This window comes from Eubalaena glacialis, chromosome 10, assembly GCF_028564815.1.
Source record: "Eubalaena glacialis isolate mEubGla1 chromosome 10, mEubGla1.1.hap2.+ XY, whole genome shotgun sequence".
Taxonomy (NCBI): Eukaryota; Metazoa; Chordata; class Mammalia; order Artiodactyla; family Balaenidae; genus Eubalaena; species Eubalaena glacialis.
The window spans coordinates 13,397,623-13,411,522 of NC_083725.1; the positions used below are offsets into that span (position 1 = coordinate 13,397,623).

The window sequence follows — 13,900 nt, forward strand, 5'->3', positions numbered from 1 at the left end:
CTGAGTGTGCAGACGGGGCCCGCAGCTGTGCTGTGGGCAAATGTGGCCGCCTCCGGGCCGCCCGTGGCAGCACTGGGGAGCCTGTGGGGAGGCAGCTGCGTCCACACCCCTGGGAGGATTCAGTTCCCCTCCACCGCCATGAGGCCCTGCCCGCTGGTCTGCGCAGTGCACAGCTGTGGCAGCTGCAGGAGCAGGAGAAGGGCTTCCCAGAGCTTGACCTCAGGCCTTCCCCCCTCCCTGGGCCCGCAGCACTGCACACTGGGAGGTGTAGTTCTCACAGCTTCCCGGCCTAGGCTTCTGGTGCCAGAGCGCTGCCTGCCTGCCTGCCTGCGGAAGCAGCAGGCGTTGGTTTGAGAAGCCCGAACATTCTCTTTGACCCCAAACCTCCTCTGGATCCTAGAACCAGACTAAACCCTAACCCTCGCTCCACCTCCGATCCATCCAAAGCCCCCATACCAGCCCACCCACCTCAGTCAGGAGACCCCCCAGCCCCAAAGGAATGCGGAGCCTCCACTGCCCCAGGGTCCCAGCCAGCCTGCCATCCCCGAGGGGAGGCTGCAAGCCTTCAGCATTGGGGCTGGGCTGCCCCCTTCGTAAGAGGAAGTGAGGGGAGCCGGCTGGTCCCCCACCAGGAAGCGCAGATGACCCCCATGGCCCAGCTCTTCTCTCCCGCCAGCTGCGGCCTTTGAGGCTCTGCTACTGGCACAAAGACAGGAGCTACTGGCTGAATGTGACAGCTGGAGGGGTGGAAGGGGAGGGCGCTCCGTTCCACACCAGACAGCCACCTCTGCTTACAAATGAGTTAGGTCCCCACGTGCACTCCTTCTGCACCCTCACTTGGCATCTCCACACAAGTCTGCGTTGCTGGAAGGTCATCTTAACCAGTCTTCTGCCTCTAGGCAGGCTGGCCCTAAAGTAGGCAAAATAACCAGGGTTCCCTTTGGTCACAAAAATCTCCAGGGAAGAGTAAACATACTTAGGACTCAGGTGGGGAAAAGGTAAACAGAAGGCCCTAGAGAGGAAAGAGGCCCAGAGGCTCACCTCTGAGACATGGCCTTGCCTTTGTAGAATTCATTCACCAAATGTTCTTGAACTCCGGCCACGTGCCAGGCCGTCTAGGTGGCAGGGGGTACGTCAATGAGCCAAAGTCCCTGTCCCTGTGGAGCTTACGCTTTAGCACAGGAGGACAGACAACAAATAACAGATAAAATACGTTTGAAAAAATTATGTGGTCATTTTGAAGGTGATAAGGAAAAAAGAAAAGCAGGGTGAGGGGTTCACAGTGCTGGGGGTGGGAGTTTGTGAGCTGTGATTTTCGATAAGGTAGTCAGGGGAGGCCTTGGTGAGAAGGTGACCTCCATGAGAAGTTGGAGCCAAGCCCCGAAGGCGTTGAGGCAGTGAGCATGGGACACCTGGGGGAGGAGCTTTCCAGGGCGCAGAGCCGCCAGTGCAAAGGCCCTGAGGAAGCTGGGAGTGGAGCGAGCTGGGAGGAAAGCAAGAGATGAAGGCAGAGGCACAGATCATGTAGAGCATTTTCAGCTCTCAGATTTAACAGGATCTTTGTGGCTGCCGTGTTGAGAATAGCCTGTACGGGAAAGGAGTGGAATTGCGGAAGCCAGTTAGGCAGCTATTGCAATAATCCAGTTGAGAGATGATAGTGGCTGGGATCAGGGTAGTAGTGATGGAGATGGTGAGAAGAGGTCAGGTTCGAGATTTACTTTGAATTCGAATTTACAGACTAGTTGGGACAGCAGCCACTCTCGTGAAACAGGCAATACGGTAAACTCTACCATACTGTGATTAGTGGGGCCCAAAAAATTCAGTCTAGTCAAGTGAAATGTAGGAGGTATTTACTTCTCCTTGGGTCTCTGTTGCTACAGAAAGCATAAAAGTAAATATAGTTGAACTAATATTGTACACAACTGGAACACACTGAATTGAGTCGGTCCCAAATTACCATGACACTGCCACTTCCTCAACCCCTTTCCCTGTTCCTGCAGAAGAAAAGAACTTTAGCCACTTGAAAACTGGCGGAAGGACCAGAGCCAATCATGGTAGATCCTAATTTGCATTTACTGCAGGTTGTTCTATCAGGCCTTACTGTAATATGTCAGTATATGATTAACGAAACGGAGTAAGCTATTGTTTATACCAGAATGAAAGCTGCAGACCACTGGTATGTAAACATTCTAAAGAGAAAGAGAAGTGTGAGCTGGAGAAGAGAAGGCTGCACAAAGAAGGGACCGAAGCACTGAAATAGGCAGAAGGAGATGAGGAAGGGCATTCCTGGCAGGGGAAACAGCATGAGCAAAGGTCTGCAGTAAAGAATCTACTTGGGGGCTTCCCTGGTGGCGCAGTGGTTAAGAATCCGCCTGCCAATGCAGGGGACAGGGGTTCGAGCCCTGGTACGGGAATATCCCACATGCCGCGGAGCAACTGGGCCTGTGAGCCACAACTACTGAGCCTGCGCGTCTGGAGCCTGTGCTCCACAACAAGAGAGGCTGCGATAGTGAGAGGCCCGCGCACCGCGATGAAGAGCGGCCCCCGCTCGCCGCAACTAGAGAAAGCCCTCGCACAGAAACAAAGACCCAACACAGCCAAAAATTAATTAATTAATTAATTAATTAAAAAAGAATCTACTTGGATAGCAAGAACGGTGAATTGGCCAGACCCAAGATGAAGTTGCGTGATGGAAGCTTTGAAGACCAGACTGACGTGGTCCAACAGGCAATGGGGAAGTCATTGCTAGTCTTTTGAGAAAGGGAATGGTAGTGTCTACACAGTGAAAATTAACCTGGTGACTGTGGATGGAGTGACTAAAGGGGGGGCAGAGACCAAATGAAGGTGGGAGATTCACGGATCTACTATAAAAGTAAAACCTGGTGTCAAGTGAGAAGCTATTGAATAGGAAGAGTCAACAGGATTTGGTGGCAGATTTTGACCCAAGAGATGGAGGAGGAAGAGTCAAAGATAAATAAGATTCTAAACTGGAAGAGTAGACAAATGGTGGTGGAGTTGTGGTGTTGAATGGAGTGGGTTTGGAGGGAAGACGGTGAACCATGTTGGGAGGGATGGGCCTTGAGTGGGTGGAGAGAATTCCAAGTGAGGTCGTGCTAGATAGAAGAGCGTTCAAAGTGTGTCCCCAAATACTTCTCCTGTGAATGGTCCTGAGTCAGGAGGGTGGGGTTTGTGTTCCTCTTACAGTTCACAGTGTGCATGAAAAGATGAAAGGGCTCTGATGCTTTGTCTCCACCGACATTTCCCGAAGCGTTTGACCCCAGTATTTTTGCCAGCCCTCTGAGCCAATGGCTTGAGGTTCCATGGCCACAGCTTGGGAACTGCTGTCCCAGAGGCCTTTGGAGATAAAGCCCCAGAGTTGGGGGAGAGCTAGCTACCCGAGATGGTTTGGAGAGCCAGCAGGATCAAGGTAACTCATGACACTGAGGCCAGGTCTGTCCCTAGGACAGAAAGCAGAGGGTAAGGTCCAAGGATGGAGCCCCCAGCCAGGCGGCTGGAGCAGAGAGAAGGCCCAGCAGTGCAGTCTGCAGACAGAAGACTCCAAAAAGAAAGCCGAGGGTCAAGGACTCCTTGTGTTTATTGGAAGGCAAAGGAAACATGTCAGAGAGGAAGGGCAGGTTCCTCCACCTGATGCCTTTCTTATTCTGCCGACCTCTCCAAGTCCTAGTCATCCTTCAAGGCTTGGCCTAAGTCTTCTCTCCTCCAAGAAGCCTTTTCAAACTCCAGGCCACAGGACTTTCCTGCACGGCACTCCTGAAGCCCTTATCTGCCAGCGCCCTTGATGTCCGCATGCTGCTTTGCTTAAGAGTGTCATTTGGTTCCTCAGCTGGGCTGTGAGTTCCTTGTATCCTGTGACGAGCGAAACAGATGCCCGGTACATGTTTGCTGAGTGGATGGGTGGGTGTGTGGATGGAGCGATGATGAGGCAGGTGGCGAGAGGAGAGAGCACGCAGGTACAGGGTAAGAACTGAAGAGGGAGCGGCAGGTTGAAAGTACACAGGTGGCTAGGTTCCTGCCAGCTGCCTCTTGGGCGTTTCTTGTGGCAACACCTCCCACCTCGCGGGGAGCGAGTGTGCAGCCCTTTTCAGGGCGGTGAACAGATGGGACCTGGTGAACCAGGAGAAGACGCTTGAGGTTCAGGGAGACTGTTCTGGAAGTGGGCGGTGAGGACAAATATTCAATAAATATTTATTGGGCAGCCACTCGGTGACCTGCACCGAGGACACAGTGGTGACAAGTGGGAAGCTGCGTCCTCAGTGGTTGTGCTTCTCTCTGCCAACTCCCGCCCGTGGAGAGGCCCGGAGCAGGAGCCTCTGGGTGGTCCCAGCTCAGCCATGTGACGCAGGCAAATCGCCTCCCTTCTTCAGCCCCCGTGTTTTCATTAGCCCTTCCAGCCCGAACTCGTGGAAGGCGCTTCCTCTTCTCTTCTAGAATCCTTGCCCTGCTCCCGCTGCAGACAGCACCCCGCAGGCTCACACACCAGACCGGCTCCACCTCTGGGAGGAGGGACTGGTCTCATAGGAGGAACAGGATTCCCACGGAGGGAGTGATGCTGAATCGGGGAGTGAGCTGGCAGAAACAGATTCCCAAAGGCCAAAACATATGCCCAGATTGACCGCCTCCCTTGGCCTGAAGAGAGGAGGGCTGGGAGCAGCCGAGGTCAGCCCTCCAGGCCTGCCCTGGACCTGCCCACCGGCTCCTCCTGTCCAAGGCCAGCCGTGGTCTCCGGTGCCACCCTGTGGTGGTGCTGGGAACCGCCTCCCTCAGCATCACCTGGGCACCCCTTCGGCCTCTGGCCCGGGCCCCACTGGCCGACAGTCACCCGCCCAGCCTTCTCTCCCTGCCCACCCACTTCCTTTCTCTTTTCATCTTTTCTGCCTTCTCGTTTCTGCTCTGCCCTCAGTGTGTACATATTCGTACACACACGTTCATCACATCAGCACATGTGTGTGGGCCGGTGGTGACAACAAGGGTGTATGCCGGCACGCGTGCTCGCTTGTGTATACTTGTCATCTTTGCTACTCACGTACTCTCACGCCCCCTTTCTGCACAGCCATGCTGAGCGTCTTATGCTCGTAGCCCAGCTTGGCTGCACCCTGGCCCCCACCCTGCCCTGCAGGGCCAGACTGCAGCCAAGAACCACAGCCCGGGTCTCTGGCACTCACGGGGCATCTACGGGGCCAGCATCTCGGAGCAGATGAAATCAGGCGTGGGGCACCCGGTCTGCTCCAGGCTCCGAGTCTCAGAAGCCAAGGTGTGGTGCTGGGGCGCAGTGACCAGCAGGTGTCGGGCAGAGGGGCAGTGGTGACACTTGCACAGGCTTTCGGTGCAAGAGAATCAACGACGCGTCATTGGCTGATGGCCTCGGACAAGTTATTTGACCTCTCTAAGCCCGGTCTCTTCGTGTGCTAGAGGGAAATTAACAGCATACTTACTTCACGGGGTGTCACGGCGGTGACTGGCGTCTACTTGGACACGGGGTCATGGGTGGGCTGGCTCCACATCCGAGGAGAAAGTCAGCATGGGGGCTCTGGGGCTACGAGGCTGACTCTGCCTCTCTCTGGCCCCAGCTACCCACGCTGCAGCGTGTTGGGCTCCTGGATGGGTGGGGTGCTGGGGGGATCTCGGGCCCACTTCCTGGCTTTCCCTCCCCTGCCACCCCTGCTGACTCCCCGGGAGCAGACACTGACGCTGTCCCCCTCCATCTCTCTTCCTCACCCAGAGTTCCCCTACACCCCGTCTCCTCGCGCACCCGGGCGGCGCGCCGGGCCGGTGCCCACGGCCATCATCGGGGGCGTGGTGGGGAGCATTCTGCTGGTGCTGACCGTGGTCGGCGGGATCGTGGTGGCCCTGCGCCGGCGCCGGCACACCTTCAAGGGCGACTACAGCACCAAGAAGCACGTGTACGGCAATGGCTACAGCAAGGCCGGCATCCCCCAGCACCACCCGCCCATGGCCCAGAACCTTCAGTACCCTGAGGACTCGGACGACGAGAAGAAAGCCGGGCCCCTGGGCGGCAGCAGCTACGAGGAGGAAGAGGAGGAGGAGGGCGGAGGCGGCGAGCGCAAGGTGGGCGGCCCTCACCCCAAATACGACGAGGACGCCAAGCGGCCCTACTTCACGGTGGATGAGGCAGAGGCCCGTCAGGACAGCTGCTATGGGGACCGGACTCTGGGCTACCAGTACGACCCTGACCAGCTGGACTTGGCCGAAAACATGGTTTCTCAGAACGACGGGTCTTTCATTTCCAAGAAGGAGTGGTACGTGTAGCCCTGTCTGCAGAGACCCTGCCCCAAGCCCGCACCCGCACGCCCCCTGCCCGCCCCCCACCGTCCACTGCTCCAGGAGCTCGGCAGAGACTCACCCAGCTGCTGGGGTACCTGGGAGCCCAGGGCACGCGGCCTGGCTTTGTTTTGATTTCCTCCCTGCCTCCCCCCCATCCTCCCCCATGGTGTGTGTTCACTGTGGCTTCGGTGTTGCTGGTACCTTTCTTCCCCTGACCCCACCTGCCGCCCTCCGCAGGGAGCCCTAGTCCCGTCTTGTGTACCTAGACGTCCCTCCGGGGTTTGGGGAGCCAGCCCTCTCCTGCCTCCAACACTGGAATTTGTCTGTGTCCTGTCTCTGCGGGTGGAGGGCTGAAGGGGCTCCAAGAGGAAAAGCCCGCTGCCGCCGACCCCAGATGCTGCTCCTTTTTCCCTGGGAGAGGGAACCCGGCACCCCCTCCCCCATCCCACCGTGAGCTGACCAGCTGGAGTTCGGACCCCCCCCCCACCCCGGTCTAGGCCGCCATTGCACCCAAGGGGTAGGGGAGGGGGGGGTGGCTTTTCCAAAGCACCCAGGGTTGTCTTTGTTTGTTAAGTGAATCAAGCTGAGGTCCCCACCTGAGGCCTTGGGCAGTGTGTTTTCCTGGCACAGTTAGTTTTACATTTTTTTTCCTCATTGGCCTCCAGAGAGTTAAGGTGGCCCAGCTCTGGTGTGTCCCTCCTCTTTACCCCAGTCTGCTCCCCACATAGCGGGACTCCAGGTAGACTCTGGCCCACACTTCCCATACACTTCTACCAACACGTATGCACACTTATACACACACACACACACACACACACACACACATGCCACTCGTGTCTACCCCTGTGCTCCCCCTGGGGTCACATGCCTTACCCAGGCTGGACACTGCCCAAGGCCCGCCTCTCTGCTCCACCTCTCCCCCTTCCTTCCAGCTGAGGATGGGGCCAGCCTTCAGAAGCTTCCAGGGAGAGCTGAGACTAGGCCCTTCGGTGCCTCCACCCTAGGATCTCAGGCTGGCTCTTAACCGCTTCTCATAGCATGGAAGTTTCTTGAATTTCTCCCTATCCATCAAGTGCTAGCAACTCTTGATTTTCTTGGGGAGTCAGAGCTGGGATCCCAGAAGGGAATTACCTCCAGGAGCTACAGGTGAAGGAGGATCAATGCAGAGGGCACCGGAGAAGGAAGCCCGCACAATAGGAGCTCTGCAAACACAAGCTGATAAGACCCTGCAGAGCGCAGGTAGCTCCTGGCCCACAAAGGCCAATGTAGCTGCTCCGGGCCTGCCAGAAAGTGCGAGGGGCACGGGGAGCCAGGGATCCTGAGTCCGAAGCTCCTGCTCGCCACCCTCCCCGTCCTGCTTCAGCTATCCCTGGTCTCCATTCTGGATGAGGTGGGGAACCATGGAGAAGCTTTCCCTTTGAGTTGTAGATTCCCTTCTTGAATGGGGTTCTGGGTTCCTGTCAATCACCCGAGACTGATGGTCTTCCCCAGGATACCATGGAGGAAGGCCCCTCCCAGCCCCTTCTTTGCTCCCCCAGCTCAAAGTGCCTCAGTTCCTCCATTTGCCTACCCCATCCCGCTAGCACTCTAGATGGGAAAGACCCTGGGATGGGAGAGGCAGGTTCATGCCTGCCCATGAGGATTCCAGTGAACTTAGCCCAGGGTGCAGGGGCTCTGTGGGATGGCAAGTGTTGGGGGGAGGAAGGCAGACCACTCTGTGCCCCACGGGCACCAACCTACCCTGCCATAGGCTTCCCAAGGGAGCCCCCAGCCTCCCGCCCTACTCCTCCCCTCCCTGGTGCTGCTATGGAACCCCCAGCCAGCTCCATCTCTGCCCTGGCAACCCTGGACCCACCAGCTGGGTCACGCTCCTCCCCCAGCCCCCACTGCCCTAGCCCCAGCCCAGACCACCCAGTAGCCACGTAGCAGAAGTCTGAAGCCATGCCAGCCCTGGGGCGGCACTCCCCTCTCTTGGCATTGGGGGTACTGGATGGGGTGGAGTTGGGAGAAACTTCTGGGGTCTTTCTAGCCACAGGGCAGAGGGGGTGGAGGAGCTGGGCTGCATCTCCCAGCAGTATTAGTGTCCCCCCCAGGGCAGAGGACCTTTTCCATGTTACATCACTGCCCCATCCCACCTCACACCACCCTGGCCCCTCTGCTTGGTCCCCTTGCCCCCAGGCAGGAGGAAATCCCAGGGGCCTGCCTGATAGAGGCATTCTCTGTCCCCTTGAAATCACAAGACTGAAAGGACTCTTCCTCTTGTGTCTCCCTTATCTGCACTGCCACCCCCTCTTCCTCCTTATATGATGGACTTAGGAGGCCCCCGGGCCTAGCCAAAGCACTGAGTCCCCTTTAAGACACCTCCAAGCCCTCCCCTCCAGCAAAGCACAAATTGTGGGGTCCATGCCACATGTGTGGGCCACGTAGGAGGCCCCTGCCTTGGCAGGGACCCATCAGCAGCACGCCCAGCAGGGCAGCTGCTACCCGGGGCCAAGAGTCGGCACGAGGCCGGGGTCGGCCCTTGGGCCTGGGGTGACGGGGTTTTCTGTGCCCCGAGTTTGTGGGGCGGTGGGTACTACTGCTGGGCCCATAGCCACAGCCGCTGGCACAGTGGAGGTCTGGCCCAGCAGAGAGACGAAGAAGTCTTGCTTCTCCTCCGTGCCCCCAACATGAGCTGAGCTTCTGCCTTTGCTGGAAATGAAATAAACTTGGTCTGCATTGTGCCAAGGCCTCCCCACTGGTCATCCTGCCTCTTGCCCTCCCCATCCTTGCCCGCCCCCCACTCCACCAATACCCCTCTTTCCTTAAGATTTTGATACTGTTCTAATGTGTAACAACCCCGAGTCCCCTTTGACCAGAAGGATCTGAAGAGCGGCAGCGTGGAATCAGGGAACACAGGCACGCACGTGCAGCCACGTCAGGCCTGGCCCACGTGGCACGTGCAGCCATGCGTCAGGCCTGGCGCACACCCCCCCCCCGACAGACCCAAGCACAGGTGCCCCGGCCCCACAGACATGCCAAGGGGCTGGGCTGGTCCTGCTGATAAGCCCTTCAGGAAAAACTGATTTCCCAGCGCTCGGGCCATAAGAGAGACTCACGGGGGCCCTGTTTCCCAGGCATGTGCCCCCATGCCAACCCCCTCCCGCATGCCCGAGTCACTGGTGCAATAATTTTTCTGCCATCCTCCAAGCAGAGGAATCGGGGATTGTGTTAGGTGGTGTGGGCAGCTCACGTGGGAGGAGGGGAGGGCTGCCAGGCCTCCCGGGGGCCAGACAGAGACCTTCTAGGCCTGACTGCCACCAGGAACCCTCAGTTGGGCCCCACCAGGCCCCAGGCCCACGGGGAGACGTGCCCAGGCCCCTGCGCCGTGGCCCAGGCGGTGAGGGCTTCTGGGACCTCGCTGCTGCCGCCCGATTGTAAGGCCAGAGGAGCCCCTGCCCCACAGGTGCTGCAGCTCTTCTCACTCCTAATGTGAGGAATGGGATTCTTGGCCGGAAACAAACAAACAAAACAAATGGTTTTCTTTTTTTGTATAAATGGAAACAAAATCCAGGAGAAGCTGCCCCCTCCCCTCCCCCCTGAGTGTGATGCACTACCTTTGCTTCAATTTCTTAGTCACTGTTTTTGTCTTTGGTCCCAGGGACGGCCCAGCAGATTCTCCTGGTTCTAACCCAGGGGGTGTTTGCATCACCCCCTTTTACTTGTATAAAAAAAAAAAATGATGGGTTGAAAAATGTACTGAGGAAAAAAAAATGTACTTTTTTATAAATAAAGTCTTTAAAACAACCCTGGTTGCTTCGTGTCCCTCGGGAGCTGGGCCCTTCCCCACGGACCTGGGGGCAGGACAGGGTACAGCGGGGATGAGCCAGCGCCCCAGTGCAAGGAAGGCGGCCTCCACCCCGGGCCCCGTTCCCATGGCTCTGGAACACTGACTCGGACCCCGAAGGAGCCCCCTGCCCAGGCCAAAGGAGCCCCAACCCGCCCTCTTGCGGGAGCCCCAAGGGCAGACGTGAGGGTCCTGCCTGAGCCCTCAGCACAGCTCCCGGGCTGCCACTGAACCGCCTTGCACACAAGTGGGACAGCCGAGGACAGCAGCATCAGGAGGGGTTGGCTGCTCAGACACAAGCAGGGAGCCCTTCAACATGCGGCCTGAGAGTCTGGGGACCGATGGTGCAGAGGGAGGACCCTGTGCTGGCTAGAGTCCCCTGCCCTCCTGCCCCAGAGCTCCTACTCAGGCCCCTCGAATTCCCCTCCTCACCCCCCCTGCCCCCCCACTGTCCTGCTCCTTCCTGCCAAGTCCCCTCCTGTGGCGGTTTGGAGAAGAAAACCAGCAATGTCACACCTGTCGTGTTAGACAGATCCCTGGGGACAGGGCAGAGACAGGAGCTTTATCCTCTCATCTTTTTGGAGGATACTGCCGACTGCATCCCCTGCAAGCTCTCAGAGACCCCGCCCCACCCCCCGGGGGCTGGTTGGAAGGAGGGTCTCCTAGTTCCTTGGTCACCTCGCCCCTCCCCGCTCCAGCCCCATCTGCTTCCCATCTCCTGGGCTGGAATGCAGGACAAATCGATCCAGGGGTGGCAGTGGCAGGGGCTTCAGTGACTGCCCCCTCCCAGCCACCCCCAGCAGCATCTCCTTTCACTGAAATCCACACCATACACCCCTGAGAAAAGGGGGTGGGGACGCTGGAAGCCTAGGTGGCTGCCCAGCAGCAAGCCCTCCCGCCCATCTGGGGCAGGACCACGCCCTCCATACATAGGCTTGGGGCGGGCGGAATTGGCGGGAGCAGGAGAAGCCAGCAGCTGTTGGCAGCTGGCTGGGTCCCTCACTGGAAGGTCAAACCCAGCACCTTAGACTGTGTTTGGATGTTGATACTCGAGTGAGATGCAAATTGGTTGTTTAAGCGGTCACTTCCTCAGTTTTCCAGGCTGTCCGTTTAAGTTAATTTTTAATTTGCACAGGCAATAAATGCTTAATTACATTATTAATATATTGGAAGAGAGCAATGGACAGAATGTCGTAATTGGCATTTAACTAGAGCGTTCCGGCAAATTAGCCAAGACTTTCTCCGGCAGCCGAAGGAGGGCAAGCCAATTAGTCCCAGGCACAGCCTCTCCGGGCTGGAAAAGCCAGACCCAGCCCCATCCCCCAAGATACCAGGAGGCCAGGACACACGTAGCTTTCTAGTTGAGCTAGGCTTTGGAAGAAGCTTCTGCTAGTTAGGCTACTTCTGCCCAAGCTTCAACCCTTGCCCCTGCGCTCCACCCACACCCTCAGCAGAGCAGAAGACACAACGCTCGATGGCTTGGAGACAGGATCCACCTGAGAGGCCAAGGTCCCCCTGGGGTGTGCCCACCATTGCCTTACCTCGACTGTGGGCCCAGAGCTGAGATAGCTGGGCAGTCAAAGCTCCTCTCTGGATACCAAGGAGTCCTCCCTCCCATCCTCCTTACCTTACCCTCTGCAGGTGGTTAAGGGAATGAACTTGATGAATTGAGGGATTCATTTATCCACTCATGCATTCATTCATTTGGCCACGCTGGGCCAGGCACTGTGCGACCCTGTGATAGTCCCACCCAGAGTCCCTGGTCTCAAAGAATTCAGAGCCTCCAGGGTCCTAAACCCAAAAACAGTGCCATGCTGGCCATGGACTGAAGCAGAGCTATGTGTAAAGTGCCATGGTAGCACAGAACGGGAATAACTAATTTTGTCTGGGAAGGTCTGAAAGGCTTGATAGCAGAGGTGAATTTTCCCCTGGGCCTTGAAGGATGTGTAGAAGTTCCCCAGACCAAAGGTGTGTTAAGAGTATTCCAGGACGACTTGGAATTTAGCATCTTATATTAATTCTTCTAATAAAAGAGATCGTTCTAGTCCAGCACACTCGTTCAGCACGTGGAGAACTGGAGCCTAGAAAGAAAACTAAGGTTTGGTAACCAGACCATCAGAAAGCATGTGCTAAACATGCTCAAGGACAAGGCCATGTCCTGAGAGCAGTAGGGGTAGGAGGAATCCAGGGGAAGGGGTGGTACCAGCCTAACTCCCTCGGGGGTGTACTAGATGTGACCCAAGGCTCAGTCCCCCACCCCGGCCCCAGAATAGGACAAACACCCCTGGGGTGTAAACTGGGCTTTCGGGAGCCACACTTGGTGTTGAGTGGAGCCATCGGTCAGACAGGGCCCATGCGGAAGACTTCCTGGAAAAGGCGGTGTGATTCTGGTCCCAGTTCTGATGTAGTTTTTTCCCACACCACCGAGCAATCAACTCAATTCTAACCGTATTTACCTGGAGGTAGCATCAGATCTCATAGTTAAGGGCTCAGTCGCACAAGACTCCTCCCACTTCAGGTGCTTATCACAAGTCCAGGTTGTTACCTGTGCTTCTGACTGACTGGCTATAAATCAGAGGTCCCCACGACCCGCTCCCTGCGTTCGATTAATTTACTAGAGCAGCTCATAGAACTTAGGAAACCGGTTTACTCGCTAGGTTACTGGTTTAGTGTAAAAGGATCCCACTCAGGAACAGTTAAAAGGAAGAGATGCAGAGGGCAAGGTATATGGGAAAGGGGCGTGGGGCTTCCATGCCCTCTCAGGGAACTAGCCTCTCCCAGCACCAACCTGGAACCTCTCCAAACCTGTCCTTCCGGGGTTTTACGGAGGCTTCCTCACATAGGCACGATCCATTAAATTATTGGCCATTGGTGACTGAACTCAATTTCCAGCCCCTCTCCCCTCTGCAGAGGTCAGGGGTGGGGTCGAAAGTTCCAAACTTGGTTCCTTCGCCTGGCACCCAACCCCCATCCTTAGGTGCTTTCCAAAAGCCAGCTCATTAACATAAACTCAGGCGTGGTTGAAAGGGATGTCCTAAGAATGACAAGACACCTCTCTCACTCTTATTCCTTAGGAAATTCCAAGGGTTTTAGGATTTGTGCCAGGAACAAGACGAAGGCCAAATATACACTTCCTGTTATAAGTCATAATATCACAGATGGTATCTGCAGTGGTTTTGAGGAATGAGAGGCACATAGGTTGGTGGGAAAATGGAAGAGGAAAGGGCTCTGTGAAAGCTTGAGGAAAGCAGCAACCAGACCCTGCTCCTAGACCCCCTCTGTCCTCTCCCCACAGCCAGACACTTCTGGGGAGCAATGCTTGGGCTCCAGCTTGGTACTGGCGTATAGGGCCCCCAAACCCTATTTTCTGCCTTGGCTTACAGGCCGGATGGCAGAGCCAGGCCAAATCCCACTCCCCAACCCCAGCATCAACTCCCAGATGAGAAGCTGCAAGCACTGTCCTCTTCCCTCCCTCCTCTCTGCCAGCCACGCCTTCCCTAGCTGGAGGGCACCCTCGCTTCATTGCCTTGGGCCACATCTAAGCTGGCCCTTCTGGCCCTGCTGCATCCAAACTCATCCTGAGCTAGGAAAGGTATAGGAATGGCCTTGCTTGGCTCAAGAACCAGCCCCAGGGCATCATCAACACACACCGCAGGCTCCACTGAGCCAGGGAACTAAACCCTGGACACACAACCCAAATCACCTGGGGATTTAAAAAATCAAATATCCAGGCCCCATCCCCAGGCCAATAGGGTCAGAGCTCTAGGGTTG

The 13,900-nt window shown here is 56.7% G+C and overlaps 1 protein-coding gene across 2 annotated transcripts in view; it reads left to right on the forward strand.

Moving 5' to 3' along the window:
- NECTIN1 (nectin cell adhesion molecule 1) overlaps positions 1-13,900 on the forward strand; it is an 89,344-nt gene that overhangs the window by 57,657 nt on the left and 17,787 nt on the right. Inside the window, exon 6 of one of the 2 annotated variants that reach the window (XM_061202471.1) lies at positions 5,741-8,200. The exons of the other annotated variant lie outside the window; for it this stretch is intronic. Coding sequence (XP_061058454.1) covers positions 5,741-6,288 — 548 coding nt within the window. The 3' untranslated portion in view covers positions 6,289-8,200. Of the gene's footprint in view, positions 1-5,740; positions 8,201-13,900 lie in introns of those variants that run through there. 2 annotated transcript variants of the gene reach the window in all.